Source organism: Saccopteryx bilineata, chromosome 10, assembly GCF_036850765.1.
Source record: "Saccopteryx bilineata isolate mSacBil1 chromosome 10, mSacBil1_pri_phased_curated, whole genome shotgun sequence".
Taxonomy (NCBI): Eukaryota; Metazoa; Chordata; class Mammalia; order Chiroptera; family Emballonuridae; genus Saccopteryx; species Saccopteryx bilineata.
The window spans coordinates 66,345,902-66,358,143 of NC_089499.1; the positions used below are offsets into that span (position 1 = coordinate 66,345,902).

Genomic DNA, 12,242 nt, shown 5'->3' on the forward strand with positions numbered 1-12,242 from the left:
TAGGAGTGCGACGGATGCCCACCTGTCACCTGCCTATTCCCTGTAAGAAAGATTGGAGTAAATGACATGAGTCTCTTTGTAATGTCCCCATGTCTAATTTTGAGTCTAGATCATTAAGTTCAACCAGGACTACAGAACTGAAACATGCTTGTTCCTGTACCCAGTAAGGGTTTTGGATTTTCCTGAAATTCAAAGGCAAGATGAAATGTTGAAAGCTCTTCACCACTCAGTTGAGATCCTTTTTTTTTTTGGTATATTATAGATGTCAAGGGTCTCCACTTAGGAATGAACAGAAAGGATTTTTTTTAACCATAAGAAAGAGACATGTTGCCTGACCAGGTGGTGGCGCAGTGGATGGATGGAGAAAGAGACATGTGTCTGCAGAAACTATTAATGCAGGAATAGCAGCATTTTTCCATCGAGAATTCTCATATGTTCTTTTGGCATTTTCTTAATTAATTAAGGTACTTGCCCATAGTAAGGGCCTATTTCTATATAGATTTCAAAGGTAAAACATAGCTTGGTGATGGATGGATCTTGATCCATTTGGAGGGGGTATAATTTCACCCTTTGCTCATGTCAGTTATAGGGGGTGATACTCTCAATGATAAAATCCAATTTAGATTTCTTCTCAATAAATCTGAGAAAACCCAGAGAAGATTTTAAAGCCAAAACTTGAACAAACAAAAAGAATAAGAATAAGAGGTATTGAACAATAATTACTGCATCTTCATGTTTCATGGTTTAAAGAATAGAAACAAACTGCCCTTTTTATGAGAGGTAAGTGAGTTTAAAGGGGGCAGTTTTATGCTGTACATGTTTCCTTATTTTGAAGTCATATTAACAATACTTCCAGATTTTTACTGTGAAATTTATTTGGGGCTTATATGCATATTAAAAGTTTTTTTCTTCTGAATCACTGTGACCAGAGACTAGACTAAAGTGCCAAAGTACAATTAATTATGGTTTTGCTTTCTTATCTTTGCTTTTGGAAAAGGGGCTCTTGACCACAAGAAAGTTGTCCACGGAGGTGGCAGCTATAGCTTTTGGGAATGGTTTGACAATTGTGGACTGTTAGGCTGAATTTACTGCTCTGTTTGGAGTCTTTTCTTATAGAAAATGTAAATGTTCTCTCTTTTATACTTACTGCAGAATGCAGTGCGTCATAATCTTAGTCTCCACAAGTGTTTTGTGCGAGTAGAAAACGTTAAAGGGGCAGTATGGACAGTGGATGAAGTAGAGTTCCAAAAACGAAGGCCACAAAAGATCAGTGGGTATGTCCACCATGTTTGAACTTCTCAGCCCAGCTCGGATTGTGCTAACAAGTGTTAATGTAGAGGCTTCTGGCTGCTAGACGGTGTTAGACCAGAGAACTGGTGTCATGTTGTCTCAGTTAAGGGAAGCAAAAAAGCATTTCATCCCTCCCGTTTTGTATGCCCACCAGTCCCCCGCCCTGCTTGCCGGTCTTTGTTGCATCACATGCTAGTAGCTTTTAGGTGGCAATGCATATTAACCCTCACGAACCATTTGCTTATGCTTATTGCATTTTATTTTCTTTTTCCTGTTCCCTGTATTGGATGTCTGTTCTGCCCCCAACCCCGCCTCCTTTTGTTGCCACTTCATCTCCTTTGCTGCTGCTCCTATCCCAGGGTGCCATTCGCACCAACCTCTCACTACGTAAGTGCTTTATCAGAGTAGAGGATGAGTTTGGGTCCTTTTGGACAGTTGATGATGAAGAGTTTAAACGTGGCCGCCATATTCAACGAGGCCGTCCTCGCAAATACTGCCCCGATGAAAACTTTGACGAGCTTGTCGCACAGTAAGAGCCTTTACTTGCTTTTGTTTTTTTTTTCTGCTGTTGCTTTGGCTTTGCATGATTGACTCATCCCATTTAGTTTTGCATCTCACTGCGACTTTCTGCAACGGAACTAAATTGTGTGATTTGTACATGTGTTTCTCTCGTTCCTCTTTGGAATACCAGTGCCCTGCCTGAGTAATGCTTTTTTGACGTCTTTAATGCAAATATGGGTTATCTTCTGATTCAGCAGCTTACAAGGACCCTATAGCAAAATGTTTCTGTGTGACTTGTAATTGCTCCAAGTAGGGAAGTTTTATTTAGACTTAAAATGTGGAAATCATGGGGTGACTCTGTTCTTCTTTTTGCTTACTCACTATGATAATATAAATTTGGTGAAATGTTTGATTAAAATGTTTCACACTCAGGAAAGGAGTGCATAACAGCACAAATACTTCCTTTAAAGGCCACCAATAAATGTAGGTACTTTCCTACTGGAAGCCATTTCTTTCCCACAGTATCTCCTCTGTGATTATTTAGTATTTTATTCTTACCAGGTTAGAGATTTTCTTAAAACAGTATCTTGTCTTCAGTTACTGGGCACAGCATCACATGTTCTCATTACCATCCCAGATTTGGCTGTGCAAGGAAATATTCAGCCCAGCCTCCTGCCTTACGAAGCAGTGACCCTTTCCAGGCATACCCGTCTGTCCGTTTTCCTTTGGGGAAACGTGCCTTGGAGAGTTTCCTTGAGAGCCACCAGGCCGTGTCTGTGGCTAGTTCGTTCTGCAGTTCAATCTCAGGGAGATGCAGGGGCAGCCGCCTGGCTGGCCCAGTCCCCGAGTGCTGCAGTCGGATCGCTGCCTTCCAGCCCCGGGCCCCAGAGCGGCTGCTGCCTTCCGGTTGGAGTTAGGGCAGCTGTTACAAATTGGCAGATTCTTGTGATTCAAAAATTCATCAATGGAGGGAATGCTCATGACTTAAGCCAGAATTTTACACCCTGTTTCCTTAAATAAGAAAAAATCTATATTCCCAGAGGCATTCACACAGACCAGCCCAGTAAAGCCAGGGATAGAGAAAAAAGCCTCACTTTTCTTTGGCTTTGATAGTGGGGGAGGTTTCTGGTTTTGAAGGGTACAGTAAGCTTAAACAGAACTTAGCTAGGAACTCGGGGGTTGATTGCATTTAACATTGAGTTTCTTCTTTTTCTTATGCAGTAACCCTTCCCTCATTAAAAACATGCAGAGTGGCCACGCCTACTGTGCACCTCTCAATGCGGCTTTACAGGTAAGATTAATGGCTGTCCCGCACATGCAGGAGAGGCACATGTCTCCCCCACTCATTTCAAAATATATTAGCCTCACTTTAATTAGATATTAAATTTTAATTCCGTTAAACTTTTTTCTTAAGTGCACAAAGCACCGTCCTCCCTGGAGGCAAACACATCGGCTGCTTCAGCATTAGCGGGATGCTTAGCATTTTGAATATTGTGGCAAAAAAATTAAAAGTTCACTTATTAATATTTATCAGCGGTATCATAATTTCCATCCTCTTATTTCAGAATTTCACTTGAGGCAAAAATACCACAAGTGTAATTACTCTAGCACAGCTATTAATGTGCTGGATGATAGGCCTCTGTGTCACATGACCTTCTATTGTTCATGGGTTTAAAGAGAAAGCAGAGCTTTATTTCTTCTTCTTTTAAAGTCTATTTTAGCATCTTTTCTTTTGTCTGGGGTGAGGGTGGGGGTATCCAGGTCTAGTGCAGTTTGTTACAGTAAACTGTTCCTGTGTGAATGGTAGGGGTGTTTAAGAAAACTTTTTTTTTTAATGTGAGAGGAACGGAGATAGTGAGGCAAGTTCCTGCATGCATCCCGACCATAGTCTGCCCGGCAACCCCATCTTGGGCCAGTGCTCTAGAGTACTGAGCTATTTTTAGCACCTGAGGTTGACACATTCAGCCTAACCAAGCCATCCCCAGTTCCTGGGGCGATGCTCAGACTAATCAAGCCACAGGCTGTGGGAGGGGAAGAGAGAGAGAAGGGGAAGAGGGAGGAGGGCGAGACGCTGACAGTCGCTTCTCCTATGTATCCCAACTGGGAATTAAACCTGGGACATCCATACGCTGAGCCGACACTCTATCCACTGAGCCACTGGTCAGGGCCAAGAAGACTCTTTAGCTTCCAGCAGACTGCGCAGACCCCACAGTGAGCACACAGAAGGTTCGTTTCCCCTGACACATCCAGCACAGTGTACGTGACCACTAGTGCTGGGAGCGAAGACCCCAGTGCTGAACAGAAGGAAGATACCACCCAAATACGAGTTATCAGGGCAGTGCTGGTTTCTTATAAGCCTTTTATTTACTGTGTTCCTTAGTTACCACCTAGTAAAGGCATTTTGTAAGTCCACAAGAAGACTGCAGTCCCACCTCATTAAAGTACCAGGTGGCAATCAAGCCCCCTTCAGATGTTCACAGGCAGGATGTCCTTGTGGTCAGTGGTCCTGATTGATTTTGACCATACCTAGATTGTTCTAGAACACAGGCTATGAATATCTTGATAACTTTTAGATGATATTCTATATATAAGCCTGACACATGACCTAATTACCATCACAGACCTTTTCAGCATACATTCTTTTCTTTTTTTTTTGAAAGAGAAACAGACAGGAAGGGAGATGAGAAGCATCAGTTCATAGTTGCAACACCTTAGTTGTTCATTGATTGCTTTCTCATATGTGCCTTGACCAAGGGACTCCAGCTGAGCCAGTGACCTTGGGCTTCAAGCCGGTAGTGTTTGGGCTCAAGCCAGCTACCCGATGCTCAAGCTGGTGAGCTTGTGCTCAAGCCAATAACCTCAGGGTTTCACACCTGGGTCCTCAGCATCCCAGGCTGACGCTTTATCCACTGCACCACTACCTGGTCAGGCTAAGCATACATTCTTGATAGAGGCTGTATCACCCTAAAATTGGTGGTTAGCTATATTACACTGTCATGTGACCCTCCAAAAGGCCATAGCACATAAACAGATATTCAGACTTCATGAGAGGATGGCACAAATAGAGGGGCAAAGTCTAAAACAGGCTGCTTACAGGATGATGAGGATAGAATGGTTGAGACACTGGGCATTATGGGAATGGGGTGGGTTAAAGAACTGATAATGATAGGGTGCTGGCTTTGCTACCCATTGAGCACCTACTCTGCATCCCACAAAATAATTTTCCCAGATCACTCAGCAGGGACTTTAGGCTCCTAAGAATGGAGGGCATGCCTTTTATAGTTTTAGTGCAGAGACAAACTCACAGAACTTAGCTTTTCAGTAATTATATTTATTTATTCTTAGCCTGAACCAAATTTAATAGAAGTAACTACTCTCTGCATCTCTTTTAATTACTTGTAGTTTACACAGTAACTTTAGAAAAGCAAATGAAGCCATGAGTAGATGCTGCCACTGTAAATACCATTCATTAGTAACTTATTTTCCCTGGAGTCTTGTGAAGTGTGAATTTCAAGACTGTTCTGCTCTATCTGGAATAGTATTAAGATTACAGGCACATTTTACATTCATGAGGCAGAAAGGAAAAAAACCCACAGCCATTCTCCGTCCTCTGGATTCCCTTAACTGTGTAATTGATTTCAATTAGAATCCACTATCATTACAGAACTGTTCAAGTTTCATCCTTGAAACATTTGTTTTTTTGCATCCTTTGCACCTTTCCCTGGTTTCAGTCATAGTGCAAAATACCACTGCAGTTTTCCAAAGATACTTTGTATTCATACTGAAGTAAGGGAAATCAGTTGGTATAATGTCATGTGGAGGAGTGCATCCTTTCCCTCTCTTCTATCAGGTTGGGTTCATGGTTGGTAGAGAGTCTCATAAGAAAACTTTCTGCTATGCAAATTAAATAAAGAATCTACCAGCAGGCCTTCCTTTCCATTGCTGCCCATTTCCAGTTTTTCAACACAAGTAAAAATAATAGTGGAACAACATCTTTAAAAGATTACTAGAGTAACGTAATGCATGTTGTACAATATATAAAATAGGACAGCAGAATCCACTACAGAAATAAAACATTGGACTTGGGACAAATTGCCTTATGCTCTGAGAAAGTGAAGTAACTAAGGGTAACCGAAAGCTTCGTATTTATAGACTGCCTTTCCTAAGAGCAGTTCACGTTCCAGAGCAGTGGTACTTATGGACTGCACAGCCATTACTTAAGCACCTTCATTTTTTTGGCAGAGATGCCAGTATGGTTAGGAACTGCATACCGTGCGCAGGACCATTTATATAATGAAGTCCATTATAAAAACTAGAACCCAGCTGTTCCTAAGTGAACATTGAACATCAGCTATGAAAGGAACTGCTTGTTTAGGTGTCAGCAGTTGGTGAAAATTTTTCTAACTGTAAATACCATTTGGTGGATCACTTTGGTCATTCACACAACAAAGAATGTTCACGTGGCTCTATTGTGTATCAGGCACCAGGTTGTTTTTGCAACCTACTGATTATCTTTTTTTAAAAGGGACAAGGCTGGTTTTCTTCACTTATATCTTTCTTAACCTAGAATACTTCGAGAGCCAAGGAGAACAAATCACCCCAAGAATGTTGCCCTGTCCATTGGGTGACCAACTCATCCCAAAGAACACATTCTCGTCAACATTTCAATTTTATTTTTACTTCTCAGTTTTTCACTTGGGAAGCTGGTAAAATACCAAGCTAGAGATGGCCCTACTTTTTCTTTTCTTTCCTTTTTTTTTTTTTTTTACCACATTCTGACCATATAATAATGAAATGATGTAATAATGAAGCGACATAGTGAGAGCTGATGTGTGGTACTTCCAGGAGAGGCTCAGATGATGGTTCCAGCAGAGCTTTCATCACCAGAAGAGGCATGACCACTGTTGCCTCAAATAAAAGCAGTTACGATGCTTGTCCAGCTCCAATTTGCACACATGTGCACGTGCACATACACACACACACACACACACACACACACACACAGGCCTGGCAACTATTCCTGCTTTTTCCTCTGCCAAAAAAAAAATTTTAAATGCATTATTGCAATTACAAGAGATTTGTTGAAAAATAACTATATTCAAATTATTTGTCAAACTATAAGAGAGTGAGTAATGTTCAAATTTGCTGTTTATCAAGATTAGTTCACCACTTTTAGAAATAAAAACCCCACTGTTTAAAAAAAGGGTAATTGTGTAAATTTTGAAGTGGAGGGAAGGCAAAACTGGGGGCTTGTAGAGGCCTAGTTCTAAAGGAGTTTATTAGGCAATGCTGGGTGAGGTGTGTACGGTTTTCCTAACATGGGGCTTGAATCGAGAAGGCTTTTCTGGCTTTGGAGTTCGTACAGTGAGTGAGGCTGTGATTGTCACGATGGGCAGGCTCCCTGCAGCCTGGTTTTGCACCCATTCGTTCTCATTTTTGGCTTTTATTTTCTCTCTAGAGCCAGCATTTCTACAGTAATTTGGACTCTGCATGGTCAATTGAAGTCACATGCCGGGTTGTCTTGTGGTTGTACTTTTTCCTCATTAGGCTGGAGAGCCAGACAGAGCATTGCTTGCAAGAGGACAGTTTTGATAAATCTTGGACTAATTGCAACTGCCAGTTTTTGAAAGTCTGTCCTCTTTAATAAAATGAAAAGTCACTGTGTTATAATCACTACTCAAACAAAACAATATGGAGACTTTAGTCCAGTGATATATTTGACTATTTTCTGCATTTCAGCTTGGGTGGTCATTTTATTCAAATGCAGTAGATAGGAAATGAACTGTATTCCACTATAGAGTTCAGGATTTTTTATTTTTGTTTTTTGATTTTTATTTCCACACTTTTTTGCTGACGTTCCTTTGGACTGACTTGTTCACCTTCTATACGGATCTACTTAAGTACTCCAAAAAATACAATTTAGAGCTTCCTTTTGTCAGAGATTTATTTATTTGTTTGTTTGCTTTTAGTCCTAAAATTCTAGGTGATTGGTCTGGTCTGAGTTTGAAAGATGATATGGTGTTAACCTTCAACCAGTTATCTCAAACTACATAAAGAGATTAAAAAATCATTAAAACAGAAATGATGAGGGGGGGGGAGGTAAAAATTGATTCCAGTTCTATAATCTCTCTCTTCTATAGGATCTGCGAAGTGAATGTTTATGGAAGTTCTCATAAGTTTGAGCTGTGCAGCCAGAATAATCTGATCAAATCTCTAATATCCAATACTGGAGTTATCAAAGTGGATAAAGAAATGAAAATTGCATTATATTTCCCTGTGATCTGGAAATATTCAGTTGCTCTTGAAAAAAAGCATCAGGCATAAACATATTAGATTGCCTTGTCTAAACCATGTGACTGCCTAGCAGGGCTGAATTGAGTCCTCTCTCCCCACGGACACTTTGACATCCCTCCCCCCCCCCCCCCCCCCCCCCCCCCCCCCGCTCTTTGAAACCAAGCTTGGGATATGTGTCACAAGTCTTAAAGCAAAATTATTCTCACTCTGTTAGAACAAACTTGAATTTGCCAATCATGCTACAGAGGACTTAAACTGAGATTGTTGAATCCACCCATACGTAATTAATAGCTTCCCTCTCTATGCATACCCTACATCTTCACAAATTTTTCTCTTGGTTGATGGCAGGCTTCAATGGCTGAGAATAGTATACCTCTATACACTACCGCTTCCATGGGAAACCCTACCCTAGGCAACTTAGCCAGCGCCATTCGGGAAGATCTGAACGGGGCAATGGAACATACCAACAGCAACGAGAGCGACAGCAGTCCAGGCAGATCCCCTGTGCAAGCTGTGTGAGTACTGCCCACCCAGAAGGTCTCTGCTTTCCGATTCCAGTCTCCTTGTGTATGTGCACGCAACCCCTCTGTGGCCACATTCTACCCGTTCTTTATCATTTCTGATTTCCTAGAACCCAACACTTCTGGAAACATTTAGCTCAGTTAGCACGATTTTCTAACTTTCCCCTAAAAGCAGCTGGCTTTGTACAGCCCTGCCAGTGTGCACAGCAATAACATGGGTATCACATTTGCTTTTCTACCCTCTGCTTGGCATCTCAGGCCATTATTTAAGCCACCTTACCTTGTCCTCCTAAAATTAATATGCACTGCTATAAAAAAGATGGTGGTTTGTTCGACTCCAGGGCATGCTGAACCTAGCAGCGGGGAGGGGTGCTTGTTGAACTGCTCATGTGATGAACCTAACTGAAAACAGTGCCAGAGCGCTGTCCCCAAGCACTAATGATGGCACAAGTGAGGGCAGCGTGATTTACAGATTACTCTTAAAATATCAAAAGGAAAATGAACAGGAGCATTCTAGAAGCAGATGGCTGTGTAATGAGCACACACGTATCTGAATAAAGTGAGGGGCAGTGGGTCCATGTTCAACGTGAATGGCCCCAGGCACAGCAAACCACAACAGAGGTTGCAGTCCCCTGTGGGTGTGCCATGAGAGGGGACAGGTAGGACTCTAACAATTCCCTCTCTCCCAGTAAAAGGCCAAAGGGGAACAGAAACCATGTTCTCCCAAATGATTGGAATTACAGGGAATGCTATAGAATGAGTCTCCCTTTTATCAAGTGTCTGCAAAACCATGCCCACTTTAAAGAAATTAACTAGCTCAGTGTTTGCATACTGTCAGCTCTAGAATAAGCTGCTTATCTATACCCTCTTCCTGAATTGCTGACCAACATCTTATTTTAAGACAATTTGAGCTATATGAATAGAAAATACGACCTGTAGCAATTAGAAACAGTGAATTAGCATCTAATGACAAAGAAAAAAATGCCGTCTGCCAGGGTAATTGGTGGGTTTGGGGGAATCTGAAATTTGATTTTTAGCATTTGAATTTATGCCCAAAGTGATTTGAAAAGAATCTTTAAAGATGGAAATGATTTTTAGTTTATATGAATAGTTTCTTGGCATTTACTCCGTTAAAGAGATATATCATGCTTGCTTTTTTTTTTTTTTTTTTAAATTGATTTCAGCGAGAGAGGAAGGGAAAGTAAAAGACAGGAAGGATCTGTTGCTGTGTGTGCCTGTCTGGGGGTTGAAGCAGCAACCTCTGCACTTTGGGACAGTGCTCTAACCAACCACGCCATCCAGCCAGGGCATGTATCAGGCTTTCTGAAAGAGCCTGGTGTGTCTGACTTTATTGTTATCACACTCTGTTCATCGTTATGTCATTGTCATGACAGGAATAGTTACTCAGCTACTAAGGAAATATAGCAATTATAAATTGCTATATAAGCTACATCAATAAAATACCCATTAGAGCAAAAATATCTGAAGTTATTGAATCGAAGATATATTATTTTTCATAATCCATATGAACTCCAAAGTTTAGTTGATGTGTATTCCTATTGTTTAGTGTAAAAGATCACTTAAAATTTTTTTAAAAAGGAAAGATATTTGAATAAAACCTCACACATTTTAGAGTGATGTTAGTGCATTGTACAAGATAAAGTCTTATAAAGTTAATTTAACAACTTTGAATTAACCCCAGTGTTACCAGACACAATGTTTCACAGCAGTCAGCATACCTTCTAATGAAACAAAGGTTTCAACTACTTAAAAAAATAAAATAAACCCTACATAAAAACATCAAAATGCATATGATTTTTTTTGCTCAAATCTCACAGGTTCACACTATGTGCTAAATGTAATTATGTGTCAACACCATGTCCCTTGTGCCTGTGATCAGTGTCAGAGACTTGTTTCTCTTTTTGACCCCGTATTTCTATTAGGCGAATTCTATAATAACATAGTTTTCATTCTTGTTCAGTATGCATTATCCTGCTATGATACAGATTGTTTCTTAACTGTTGTAGTCAGTTGGATTAAATCAAGCTGTAAACGTTACAGCCAGGCTTCAAGGACCTTGTTACTACTGTAGCCCAGGACATGTCTGGTGCTAAAATGGAGCTCTGCGTTCTTACCATTTCTGTGACACTCAGATGCCATTACATTTTGTTTCTCTTTTCAAACCCTAGAAAGTAGTCACATAATTATGGCTTTGAGGCATTAATTATACTTTTATCCCGATAGGACCTGAAGGGAGCTACAAGCAAAGTACCCCCAGCTGTGCCCATAGCCTCAGAACACAATGCCTTTAAATACCAGTCAGCTTGAGTTAAAAAACTCTTGGGTTTCCAGAGTGGCTAAGCAAAGGAATTACTCTGGTGTAAGAAGGGAAGTGTGTGGTTTCACAGATATTCCCTAGTAGCCCTTTGGGAAGTAGGAGTTGGAAAGGAAGATGGGAGTGTGGGAGGGGGGAGTGTTAATCTGTAGGAGGAGAAGGTGAGTCCTGCAGCTCCAGTTTCTAGGAGACACATGGGTGGATGTGAAGCATAGTATCTAAATAGTTTGCCTCTTACCTAAAGTGTGTCTGCACATAAATTCATTTTCTTTCATGGTCTGAACACGGCATGCCTGTGTTACATACAGCAAATGTCAAGAAGCTGATTTCCTCTCTAGTTGTGTTGTTAGGTTGTCACACAGCAAATCTCATCAGTAAACATCTGTCGGGGACCCACCTGCTTTCAGCACTGGGATTGAGCTAGTAGGCACGGTAGGGTCATCTCCTTTGTCACTGGGATGATAATAATCTTACTGAAGTTTCGGTGCAAATTTGGGGGGAAACAAAATACTCCCTACTGTGAGTTGTATTGGGGAGGGGACCTCTAGGTATGTGATTTTGTTTAATTTTTGCCTGGCAAAATATTTGTCAAAATCTAAAACTATAAAATAAGAACTCCATTATGACTGTTGGATTTCTTCTGGGCCCTTCCACCCCTCTCGCCCATAGCCTTTTATCATTCCACATTGTCACATTCAGATCTGTAAATGTGAAAAGATTAATAAATCTGATTGTTTAAAATAAACAAAACTAGGAAAATATTGATCAAGGAAACTGCATTTGAACTTCAATATATAGCTGAGTTTAACACTAGACATGTTTCTGTCCAGTTAGTCACAACTGTGTGGTTAGTGGAAAAGGTGGTAATTTATGAATTCTCAATGGTAAATATGAAACAAATATGAAGAAATATGCACTGTTGTCAGCAATTCAAGGAACACAATTTAAGGTAACTTGAGCTTACCTTATACCTGCTAAGCAACAAAACTGTTTCTAACAGTAATGAATCATAGAGACGTTTTGGCCTTTGCTCTAACAATTTCATTCTTAGAAATTTATCCTAAATAGATACATCAACAGAAGTAGGAACACTAATGGATAAAAGTCGTCACTTGATTATACAAAGAGGGGGGGGGTAATCACAAATGTTGACTATCAAGGTGCTAACATGTCAACACATTAATGGTATATTGCATAGCCATAAAAATTATAACTGTAAAGCTAGCAAAATAAACAGTTGTATTCCTGCTGTGTTATAAGATATAAAAATGTGACCCCAGATGGAAAGGATAGGCAGAAAC

General features: G+C 40.6%; 1 protein-coding gene across 18 annotated transcripts in view; it reads left to right on the forward strand.

The window, feature by feature from the left end:
• Window positions 1-12,242, forward strand: part of FOXP1 (forkhead box P1) — a 671,570-nt gene that overhangs the window by 653,006 nt on the left and 6,322 nt on the right. For 16 of the 18 annotated variants that reach the window (XM_066245805.1, XM_066245813.1, XM_066245814.1 and 13 more), the window contains 3 exons: window positions 1,153-1,274; window positions 3,013-3,082; window positions 8,434-8,600. In XM_066245805.1, coding sequence (XP_066101902.1) covers window positions 1,153-1,274; window positions 3,013-3,082; window positions 8,434-8,600 — 359 coding nt within the window. Of the gene's footprint in view, window positions 1-1,152; window positions 1,275-3,012; window positions 3,083-8,433; window positions 8,601-12,242 lie in introns of those variants that run through there. The other 2 variants (XR_010727343.1, XM_066245816.1) reach the window with 2 other exon arrangements.